General features: G+C 36.2%; 1 protein-coding gene across 1 annotated transcript; it reads left to right on the top strand.

Moving 5' to 3' along the window:
- Window positions 1–8,563: 8,563 nt before the first annotated feature.
- Window positions 8,564–11,343, top strand: LOC135574585 (uncharacterized protein DDB_G0271670-like; the record flags this gene model as incomplete). The annotated part of the gene is made up of 3 exons (XM_065026036.1): window positions 8,564–8,660; window positions 9,057–9,431; window positions 11,159–11,343. Coding segments are annotated over 3 exons (657 nt in total), but the record flags the coding sequence as incomplete, so codon positions are not given.
- Window positions 11,344–11,998: the final 655 nt, after the last annotated feature.

Below are 11,998 nucleotides of genomic sequence, written 5' to 3' on the forward strand. Positions count from 1 at the left end.
TGATGGTGGTAGTAGTAGTGATGATGGTAGTAGTGATGATGGTAGTAGTAGTAGTGATGATGGTAGTAGTGATGATGGTAGTAGTAGTAGTGATGATGGTAGTAGTGATGATGGTAGTAGTAGTAGTGATGATGGTAGTAGTGATGGTAGTAGTGATGATGGTAGTAGTAGTAGTAGTGATGATGGTAGTAGTAGTAGTAATGATGATGGTAGTAGTGATGATGGTAGTAGTAGTAGTGATGATGGTAGTAGTGATAGTAGTAATGATGATGGTAGTAGTGATAGTAGTAGTGATGATGGTAGTAGTAGTAGTAGTAGTGATGATGGTAGTAGTAGTAGTAGTAGGAATGATGATGGTAGTAGTGATAGTAGTAGTGATGATGGTAGTAGTAGTAGTAGTGATGATGGTAGTAGTAGTAGTAATGATGATGGTAGTAGTGATAGTAGTAGTGATGATGGTAGTAGTAGTGATGATGGTAGTAGTAGTAGTGATGATGGTAGTAGTAGTGATGATGGTAGTAGTAGTGATGATGGTAGTAGTGATGATGGTAGTAGTAGTAGTGATGATGGTAGTAGTGATAGTAGTAGTGATGATGGTAGTAGTAGTAGTAGTGATGATGGTAGTAGTAGTAGTAATGATGATGGTAGTAGTGATGATGGTAGTAGTAGTAGTGATGATGGTAGTAGTGATAGTAGTAATGATGATGGTAGTAGTGATGGTAGTAGTGATGATGGTAGTAGTAGTAGTAGTGATGATGGTAGTAGTAGCAGCAGCAACGATGACGGCAGCAGTGATAGTAGTAGTGATGTTGGTAGTAGTAGTAGTAGTGATGATGGTAGTAGTAGTAGTAGTAATGATGATGGTAGTAGTGATAGTAGTAGTGATGATGGTAGCAGCAGTAGTAGTGATGGTAGTAATGATGATGGTAGTAGTGATAGTAGTAATGATGATGGTAGTAGTGATAGTAGTAATGATGATGGTAGTAGTAGTAGTAGTAGTAGTAGTGATGATGGTAGTAGTAGTAGTAGTAGTGATAGTAGTAGTGATGATGGTAGTAGTAGTAGTAATGATGATGGTAGTAGTGATAGTAGTAATGATGATGGTAGTAGTGATAGTAGTAATGATGATGGTAGTAGTGATAGTAGTAATGATGATGGTAGTAGTAGTAGTAGTAGTAGTAGTAGTAGTAGTGATGATGGTAGTAGTAGTAATGATGATGGTAGTAGTGATAGTAGTAGTGATGATGGTAGTAGTGATAGTAGTAATGATGATGGTAGTAGTAGTAGTAGTAGTAGTAGTAGTAGTAGTAGTGATGATGGTCGTAGTAGTAGTAGTGATGATGGTAGTAGTGATAGTAGTAATGATGATGGTAGTAGTAGTAGTAGTAGTAGTAGTAGTGATGATGGTCGTAGTAGTAGTAGTGATGATGGTAGTAGTAGTAGTAATGATGATGGTAGTAGTGATAGTAGTAGTGATGATGGTAGTAGTAGTAGTAGTGATGATGGTAGTAGTGATAGTAGTAGTGATGATGGTAGTAGTAGTGATGATGGTAGTAGTAGTAGTGATGATGGTAGTAGTGATGATGGTAGTAGTAGTAGTGATGATGGTAGTAGTGATGATGGTAGTAGTAGTAGTGATGATGGTAGTAGTGATAGTAGTAGTGATGATGGTAGTAGTAGTAGTGATGATGGTAGTAGTAGTAGTAATGATGATGGTAGTAGTGATGATGGTAGTAGTAGTAGTGATGATGGTAGTAGTGATAGTAGTAATGATGATGGTAGTAGTGATAGTAGTAATGATGATGGTAGTAGTAGTAGTAGTAGTAGTAGTGATGATGGTAGTAGTAGTAGTAGTAGTGATAGTAGTAGTGATGATGGTAGTAGTAGTAGTAATGATGATGGTAGTAGTGATAGTAGTAATGATGATGGTAGTAGTGATAGTAGTAATGATGATGGTAGTAGTGATAGTAGTAATGATGATGGTAGTAGTAGTAGTAGTAGTAGTAGTAGTAGTAGTAGTGATGATGGTAGTAGTAGTAATGATGATGGTAGTAGTGATAGTAGTAGTGATGATGGTAGTAGTGATAGTAGTAATGATGATGGTAGTAGTAGTAGTAGTAGTAGTAGTAGTAGTAGTAGTAGTGATGATGGTCGTAGTAGTAGTAGTGATGATGGTAGTAGTGATAGTAGTAATGATGATGGTAGTAGTAGTAGTAGTAGTAGTAGTAGTGATGATGGTCGTAGTAGTAGTAGTGATGATGGTAGTAGTAGTAGTAATGATGATGGTAGTAGTGATAGTAGTAGTGATGATGGTAGTAGTAGTAGTAGTGATGATGGTAGTAGTGATAGTAGTAGTGATGATGGTAGTAGTAGTGATGATGGTAGTAGTAGTAGTGATGATGGTAGTAGTGATGATGGTAGTAGTAGTAGTGATGATGGTAGTAGTGATGATGGTAGTAGTAGTAGTGATGATGGTAGTAGTGATAGTAGTAGTGATGGTAGTAGTAGTAGTAGTGATGATGGTAAGTAGTAGTAGTAATGATGATGGTAGTAGTGATGATGGTAGTAGTAGTAGTGATGATGGTAGTAGTGATAGTAGTAATGATGATGGTAGTAGTGATAGTAGTAGTGATGATGGTAGTAGTAGTAGTAGTGATGATGGTAGTAGTAGTAGTAGTAATGATGATGGTAGTAGTGATAGTAGTAGTGATGATGGTAGTAGTAGTAGTAGTGATGATGGTAGTAGTAGTAGTAGTAATGATGATGGTAGTAGTGATAGTAGTAGTGATGATGGTAGTAGTAGTAGTAGTGATGATGGTAGTAGTAGTAGTGATGATGGTAGTAGTGATGATGGTAGTAGTAGTAGTGATGATGGTAGTAGTGATAGTAGTAGTGATGATGGTAGTAGTAGTAGTAGTGATGATGGTAGTAGTAGTAGTAGTAATGATGATGGTAGTAGTGATAGTAGTAGTGATGATGGTAGTAGTAGTAGTAGTGATGGTAGTAATGATGATGGTAGTAGTGATAGTAGTAATGATGATGGTAGTAGTGATAGTAGTAATGATGATGGTAGTAGTAGTAGTAGTAGTGATGATGGTAAGTAGTAGTAGTAGTGATAGTAGTAGTGATGATGGTAGTAGTAGTAGTGATGATGGTAGTAGTGATAGTAGTAGTGATGATGGTAGTAGTAGTAGTAGTGATGAAGATAGTAGTAGTAGTAATGATGATGGTAGTAGTGATGATGGTAGTAGTAGTAGTGATGATGGTAGTAGTGATAGTAGTAATGATGATGGTAGTAGTGATAGTAGTAGTGATGATGGTAGTAGTAGTAGTAGTGATGATGGTAGTAGTAGTAGTAGTAATGATGATGGTAGTAGTGATAGTAGTAGTGATGATGGTAGTAGTAGTAGTAGTGATGATGGTAGTAGTAGTAATGATGATGGTAGTAGTGATAGTAGTAGTGATGATGGTAGTAGTAGTAGTAGTGATGGTAGTAATGATGATGGTAGTAGTGATAGTAGTAATGATGATGGTAGTAGTAGTAGTAGTAGTAGTAGTAGTGATGATGGTAGTAGTAGTAGTAGTAGTGATAGTAGTAGTGATGATGGTAGTAGTAGTAGTAATGATGATGGTAGTAGTGATAGTAGTAATGATGATGGTAGTAGTGATAGTAGTAATGATGATGGTAGTAGTGATAGTAGTAATGATGATGGTAGTAGTAGTAGTAGTAGTAGTAGTAGTAGTGATGATGGTAGTAGTAGTAGTAGTAATGATGATGGTAGTAGTGATAGTAGTAGTGATGATGGTAGTAGTAGTAGTAATGATGATGGTAGTAGTGATAGTAGTAATGATGATGGTAGTAGTAGTAGTAGTAATGATGATGGTAGTAGTGATAGTAGTAATGATGATGGTAGTAGTAGTAGTAGTAGTGATGATGGTAAGTAGTAGTAGTAGTGATAGTAGTAGTGATGATGGTAGTAGTAGTAGTAATGATGGTAGTAGTGATAGTAGTAGTGATGATGGTAGTAGTAGTAGTAGTGATGAAGATAGTAGTAGTAGTAATGATGATGGTAGTAGTGATGATGGTAGTAGTAGTAGTGATGATGGTAGTAGTGATAGTAGTAATGATGATGGTAGTAGTGATAGTAGTAGTGATGATGGTAGTAGTAGTAGTAGTGATGATGGTAGTAGTAGTAGTAATGATGATGGTAGTAGTGATAGTAGTAGTGATGATGGTAGTAGTAGTAGTAGTGATGATGGTAGTAGTAGTAATGATGATGGTAGTAGTGATAGTAGTAGTGATGATGGTAGTAGTAGTAGTAGTGATGGTAGTAATGATGATGGTAGTAGTGATAGTAGTAATGATGATGGTAGTAGTGATAGTAGTAATGATGATGGTAGTAGTAGTAGTAGTAGTAGTAGTAGTAGTGATGATGGTAGTAGTAGTAGTAGTAGTGATAGTAGTAGTGATGATGGTAGTAGTAGTAGTAATGATGATGGTAGTAGTGATAGTAGTAATGATGATGGTAGTAGTGATAGTAGTAATGATGATGGTAGTAGTAGTAGTAGTAGTAGTAGTAGTAGTGATGATGGTAGTAGTAGTAGTAGTAATGATGATGGTAGTAGTGATAGTAGTAGTGATGATGGTAGTAGTAGTAGTAAATGATGATGGTAGTAGTGATAGTAGTAATGATGATGGTAGTAGTAGTAGTAGTAGTAGTAGTAGTAGTGATGATGGTAGTAGTAGTAGTAATGATGATGGTAGTAGTGATAGTAGTAGTGATGATGGTAGTAGTGATAGTAGTAATGATGATGGTAGTAGAGATAGTAGTAATGATGATGGTAGTAGTAGTAGTAGTAGTGATGATGGCAGTAGTAGTAATAGTAGTAGTGATGATGGTAGTAGTGATAGTAGTAATGATGAAGGTAGTAGCAGTAGTAGTAGTAGTAGTATTAGTAGTAGTGATGATGGTAGTAGTAGTAGTAGTAGTAGTATTAGTAGTAGTGATGATGGTAGTAGTAGTAGTAGTAGTAGTAGTATTAGTAGTAGTGATGATGGTAGTAGTAGTAGTAGTAGTAGTGATGATGGCAGTAGTAATAGTAGTAGTGATGATGGCAGTAGTGATAGTAGTAGTGATGATGGTAGTAGTGATAGTAGTAATGATGATGGTAGTAGTGATAGTAGTAATGATGATGGTAGTAGTAGTAATAGTAGTAGTAGTGATGATGGTAGTAGTGATAGTAGTAGTAGTGATGATGGTGGTAGTAGTAGTGATGATGGTAGTAGTGATAGTAGTAGTGATGATGGTAGTAGTAGTAGTGATGATGGTAGTAGTGATGATGGTAGTAGTAGTAGTGATGATGGTAGTAGTGATGATGGTAGTAGTAGTAGTGATGATGGTAGTAGTGATGGTAGTAGTGATGATGGTAGTAGTAGTAGTAGTGATGATGGTAGTAGTAGTAGTAATGATGATGGTAGTAGTGATGATGGTAGTGGTAGTAGTGATGATGGTAGTAGTGATAGTAGTAATGATGATGGTAGTAGTGATAGTAGTAGTGATGATGGTAGTAGTAGTAGTAGTAGTGATGATGGTAGTAGTAGTAGTAGTAATGATGATGGTAGTAGTGATAGTAGTAGTGATGATGGTAGTAGTAGTAGTGGTGATGATGGTAGTAGTAGTAGTAATGATGATGGTAGTAGTGATAGTAGTAGTGATGATGGTAGTAGTAGTGATGATGATGGTAGTAGTAGTGATGATGGTAGTAGTAGTGATGATGGTAGTAGTGATGATGGTAGTAGTAGTAGTGATGATGGTAGTAGTGATAGTAGTAGTGATGATGGTAGTAGTAGTAGTAGTGATGATGGTAGTAGTAGTAATGATGATGGTAGTAGTGATGATGGTAGTAGTAGTAGTGATGATGGTAGTAGTGATAGTAGTAATGATGATGGTAGTAGTGATAGTAGTAGTGATGATGGTAGTAGTAGTAGTAGTGATGATGGTAGTAGTAGTAGTAGTAGTAATGATGATGGTAGTAGTGATAGTAGTAGTGATGTTGGTAGTAGTAGTAGTAGTGATGATGGTAGTAATAGTAGTAGTAATGATGATGGTAGTAGTGATAGTAGTAGTGATGATGGTAGTAGTAGTGATGGTAGTAGTAGCAGTGATGATGGTAGTAGTGATGATGGTAGTAGTAGTAGTGATGATGGTAGTAGTGATGATGGTAGTAGTAGTAGTGATGATGGTAGTAGTGATAGTAGTAGTGATGATGGTAGTAGTAGTAGTAGTAGTGATGATGGTAGTAGTAGTAGTAATGATGATGGTAGTAGTGATGATGGTAGTAGTAGTAGTGATGATGGTAGTAGTGATAGTAGTAATGATGATGGTAGTAGTGATAGTAGCAGTGATGATGGTAGTAAATGCGTGATGATGATGGTAGTAGTAGTAGCAGTAATGATGATGGTAGTAGTGATAGTAGTAGTGATGATGGTAGTAGTAGTAGTAGTGATGATGGTAGTAGTAGTAGTAGTAATGATGATGGTAGTAGGAATAGTAGTAGTGATGATGGTAGTAGTAGTAGTAGTAATGATGATGGTAGTAGTGATAGTAGTAATGATGATGGTAGTAGTAGTAGTAGTAGTAGTAGTAGTACTGGTAGTGATGATCGTAGTAGTAGTAGTGATGATGGTAGTAGTAGTAGTAATGATGATGGTAGTAGTGATAGTAGTAGATGATGGTAGTAGTAGTAGTGATGATGGTAGTAGTAGTAGTAGTAATGATGATGGTAGTAGTGATAGTAGTAGTGATGATGGTAGTAGTAGTGATGATGGTAGTAGTAGTAGTGATGATGGTAGTATGATGATGGTAGTAGTAGTAGTGATGATGGTAGTAGTGATGATGGTAGTAGTAGTAGTGATGGTAGTAGTGATAGTAGTAGTGATGATGGTAGTATTAGTAGTAGTGATGATGGTAGTAGTAGTAGTAATGATGATGGTAGTAGTGATGATGGTAGTAGTAGTAGTGATGATGGTAGTAGTAGTAGTAGTGATGATGGTAGTAGTAGTAGTAGTAATGATGATGGTAGTAGTGATAGTAGTAGTGATGATGGTAGTAGTAGTAGTAGTGATGGTAGTAATGATGATGGTAGTAGTGATAGTAGTAATGATGATGGTAGTAGTGATAGTAGTAATGATGATGGTAGTAGTAGTAGTGATGATGGTAAGTAGTAGTAGTAGTGATAGTAGTAGTGATGATGGTAGTAGTAGTAGTGATGATGGTAGTAGTGATAGTAGTAGTGATGATGGTAGTAGTAGTAGTAGTGATGAAGATAGTAGTAGTAGTAATGATGATGGTAGTAGTGATGATGGTAGTAGTAGTAGTGATGATGGTAGTAGTGATAGTAGTAATGATGATGGTAGTAGTGATAGTAGTAGTGATGATGGTAGTAGTAGTAGTAGTGATGATGGTAGTAGTAGTAGTAGTAATGATGATGGTAGTAGTGATAGTAGTAGTGATGATGGTAGTAGTAGTAGTAGTGATGATGGTAGTAGTAGTAATGATGATGGTAGTAGTGATAGTAGTAGTGATGATGGTAGTAGTAGTAGTAGTGATGGTAGTAATGATGGTAGATGGTAGTAGTGATAGTAGTAATGATGATGGTAGTAGTAGTAGTAGTAGTAGTAGTAGTGATGATGGTAGTAGTAGTAGTAGTAGTGATAGTAGTAGTGATGATGGTAGTAGTAGTAGTAATGATGATGGTAGTAGTGATAGTAGTAATGATGATGGTAGTAGTGATAGTAGTAATGATGATGGTAGTAGTGATAGTAGTAATGATGATGGTAGTAGTAGTAGTAGTAGTAGTAGTAGTAGTGATGATGGTAGTAGTAGTAGTAGTAATGATGATGGTAGTAGTGATAGTAGTAGTGATGATGGTAGTAGTAGTAGTAATGATGATGGTAGTAGTGATAGTAGTAATGATGATGGTAGTAGTAGTAGTAGTAATGATGATGGTAGTAGTGATAGTAGTAATGATGATGGTAGTAGTAGTAGTAGTAGTGATGATGGTAAGTAGTAGTAGTAGTGATAGTAGTAGTGATGATGGTAGTAGTAGTAGTAATGATGGTAGTAGTGATAGTAGTAGTGATGATGGTAGTAGTAGTAGTAGTGATGAAGATAGTAGTAGTAGTAATGATGATGGTAGTAGTGATGATGGTAGTAGTAGTAGTGATGATGGTAGTAGTGATAGTAGTAATGATGATGGTAGTAGTGATAGTAGTAGTGATGATGGTAGTAGTAGTAGTAGTGATGATGGTAGTAGTAGTAGTAGTAATGATGATGGTAGTAGTGATAGTAGTAGTGATGATGGTAGTAGTAGTAGTAGTGATGATGGTAGTAGTAGTAATGATGATGGTAGTAGTGATAGTAGTAGTGATGATGGTAGTAGTAGTAGTAGTGATGGTAGTAATGATGATGGTAGTAGTGATAGTAGTAATGATGATGGTAGTAGTGATAGTAGTAATGATGATGGTAGTAGTAGTAGTAGTAGTAGTAGTAGTAGTGATGATGGTAGTAGTAGTAGTAGTAGTGATAGTAGTAGTGATGATGGTAGTAGTAGTAGTAATGATGATGGTAGTAGTGATAGTAGTAATGATGATGGTAGTAGTGATAGTAGTAATGATGATGGTAGTAGTAGTAGTAGTAGTAGTAGTAGTAGTGATGATGGTAGTAGTAGTAGTAGTAATGATGATGGTAGTAGTGATAGTAGTAGTGATGATGGTAGTAGTAGTAGTAGTAATGATGATGGTAGTAGTGATAGTAGTAATGATGATGGTAGTAGTAGTAGTAGTAGTAGTAGTAGTAGTGATGATGGTAGTAGTAGTAGTAATGATGATGGTAGTAGTGATAGTAGTAGTGATGATGGTAGTAGTGATAGTAGTAATGATGATGGTAGTAGAGATAGTAGTAATGATGATGGTAGTAGTAGTAGTAGTAGTGATGATGGCAGTAGTAGTAATAGTAGTAGTGATGATGGTAGTAGTGATAGTAGTAATGATGAAGGTAGTAGCAGTAGTAGTAGTAGTAGTATTAGTAGTAGTGATGATGGTAGTAGTAGTAGTAGTAGTAGTATTAGTAGTAGTGATGATGGTAGTAGTAGTAGTAGTAGTAGTAGTATTAGTAGTAGTGATGATGGTAGTAGTAGTAGTAGTAGTAGTAGTGATGATGGCAGTAGTAATAGTAGTAGTGATGATGGCAGTAGTGATAGTAGTAGTGATGATGGTAGTAGTGATAGTAGTAATGATGATGGTAGTAGTGATAGTAGTAATGATGATGGTAGTAGTAGTAATAGTAGTAGTAGTGATGATGGTAGTAGTGATAGTAGTAGTAGTGATGATGGTGGTAGTAGTAGTGATGATGGTAGTAGTGATAGTAGTAGTGATGATGGTAGTAGTAGTAGTGATGATGGTAGTAGTGATGATGGTAGTAGTAGTAGTGATGATGGTAGTAGTGATGATGGTAGTAGTAGTAGTGATGATGGTAGTAGTGATGGTAGTAGTGATGATGGTAGTAGTAGTAGTAGTGATGATGGTAGTAGTAGTAGTAATGATGATGGTAGTAGTGATGATGGTAGTAGTAGTAGTGATGATGGTAGTAGTGATAGTAGTAATGATGATGGTAGTAGTGATAGTAGTAGTGATGATGGTAGTAGTAGTAGTAGTAGTGATGATGGTAGTAGTAGTAGTAGTAATGATGATGGTAGTAGTGATAGTAGTAGTGATGATGGTAGTAGTAGTAGTGGTGATGATGGTAGTAGTAGTAGTAATGATGATGGTAGTAGTGATAGTAGTAGTGATGATGGTAGTAGTAGTGATGATGATGGTAGTAGTAGTGATGATGGTAGTAGTAGTGATGATGGTAGTAGTGATGATGGTAGTAGTAGTAGTGATGATGGTAGTAGTGATAGTAGTAGTGATGATGGTAGTAGTAGTAGTAGTGATGATGGTAGTAGTAGTAGTAATGATGATGGTAGTAGTGATGATGGTAGTAGTAGTAGTGATGATGGTAGTAGTGATAGTAGTAATGATGATGGTAGTAGTGATAGTAGTAGTGATGATGGTAGTAGTAGTAGTAGTGATGATGGTAGTAGTAGTAGTAGTAATGATGATGGTAGTAGTGATAGTAGTAGTGATGTTGGTAGTAGTAGTAGTAGTGATGATGGTAGTAGTAGTAGTAAAGTAATGATGATGGTAGTAGTGATAGTAGTAGTGATGATGGTAGTAGTAGTGATGATGGTAGTAGTAGTAGTGATGATGGTAGTAGTGATGATGGTAGTAGTAGTAGTGATGATGGTAGTAGTGATGATGGTAGTAGTAGTAGTGATGATGGTAGTAGTGATAGTAGTAGTGATGATGGTAGTAGTAGTAGTAGTAGTGATGATGGTAGTAGTAGTAGTAATGATGATGGTAGTAGTGATGATGGTAGTAGTAGTAGTGATGATGGTAGTAGTGATAGTAGTAATGATGATGGTAGTAGTGATAGTAGTAGTGATGATGGTAGTAGTAGTAGTAGTGATGATGGTAGTAGTAGTAGTAGTAATGATGATGGTAGTAGTGATAGTAGTAGTGATGATGGTAGTAGTAGTAGTAGTGATGATGGTAGTAGTAGTAGTAGTAATGATGATGGTAGTAGGAATAGTAGTAGTGATGATGGTAGTAGTAGTAGTAGTAATGATGATGGTAGTAGTGATAGTAGTAATGATGATGGTAGTAGTAGTAGTAGTAGTAGTAGTAGTACTGGTAGTGATGATGGTCGTAGTAGTAGTAGTGATGATGGTAGTAGTAGTAGTAATGATGATGGTAGTAGTGATAGTAGTAGTGATGATGGTAGTAGTAGTAGTAGTGATGATGGTAGTAGTAGTAGTAGTAATGATGATGGTAGTAGTGATAGTAGTAGTGATGATGGTAGTAGTAGTGATGATGGTAGTAGTAGTAGTGATGATGGTAGTAGTGATGATGGTAGTAGTAGTAGTGATGATGGTAGTAGTGATGATGGTAGTAGTAGTAGTGATGATGGTAGTAGTGATAGTAGTAGTGATGATGGTAGTAGTAGTAGTAGTGATGATGGTAGTAGTAGTAGTAATGATGATGGTAGTAGTGATGATGGTAGTAGTAGTAGTGATGATGGTAGTAGTGATAGTAGTAATGATGATGGTAGTAGTGATAGTAGTAGTGATGATGGTAGTAGTAGTAGTAGTGATGATGGTAGTAGTAGTAGTAGTAATGATGATGGTAGTAGTGATAGTAGTAGTGATGATGGTAGTAGTAGTAGTAGTGATGATGGTAGTAGTAGTAGTAGTAATGATGATGGTAGTAGTGATAGTAGTAGTGATGATGGTAGTAGTAGTAGTAGTGATGATGGTAGTAGTAGTAGTGATGATGGTAGTAGTAGTAGTGATGATGGTAGTAGTGATAGTAGTAGTGATGATGGTAGTAGTAGTAGTAGTGATGATGGTAGTAGTAGTAGTAGTAATGATGATGGTAGTAGGAATAGTAGTAGTGATGATGGTAGTAGTAGTAGTAGTAATGATGATGGTAGTAGTGATAGTAGTAATGATGATGGTAGTAGTAGTAGTAGTAGTAGTAGTAGTACTGGTAGTGATGATGTCGTAGTAGTAGTAGTGATGATGGTAGTAGTAGTAGTAATGATGATGGTAGTAGTGATAGTAGTAGTGATGATGGTAGTAGTAGTAGTAGTGATGATGGTAGTAGTAGTAGTAGTAATGATGATGGTAGTAGTGATAGTAGTAGTGATGATGGTAGTAGTAGTGATGATGGTAGTAGTGTAGTGAGGTAGTAGTGATGATGGTAGTAGTAGCAGTGATGATGGTAGTAGTGATGATAGTAGTAGTAGTGATGATGGTAGTAGTGATAGTAGTAGTGATGATGGTAGTAGTAGTAGTAGTGATGATGGTAGTAGTAGTAGTAATGATGATGGTAGTAGTG

Source organism: Oncorhynchus nerka, linkage group LG13 (assembly GCF_034236695.1).
Source record: "Oncorhynchus nerka isolate Pitt River linkage group LG13, Oner_Uvic_2.0, whole genome shotgun sequence".
NCBI classification, from domain to species: domain Eukaryota; kingdom Metazoa; phylum Chordata; class Actinopteri; order Salmoniformes; family Salmonidae; genus Oncorhynchus; species Oncorhynchus nerka.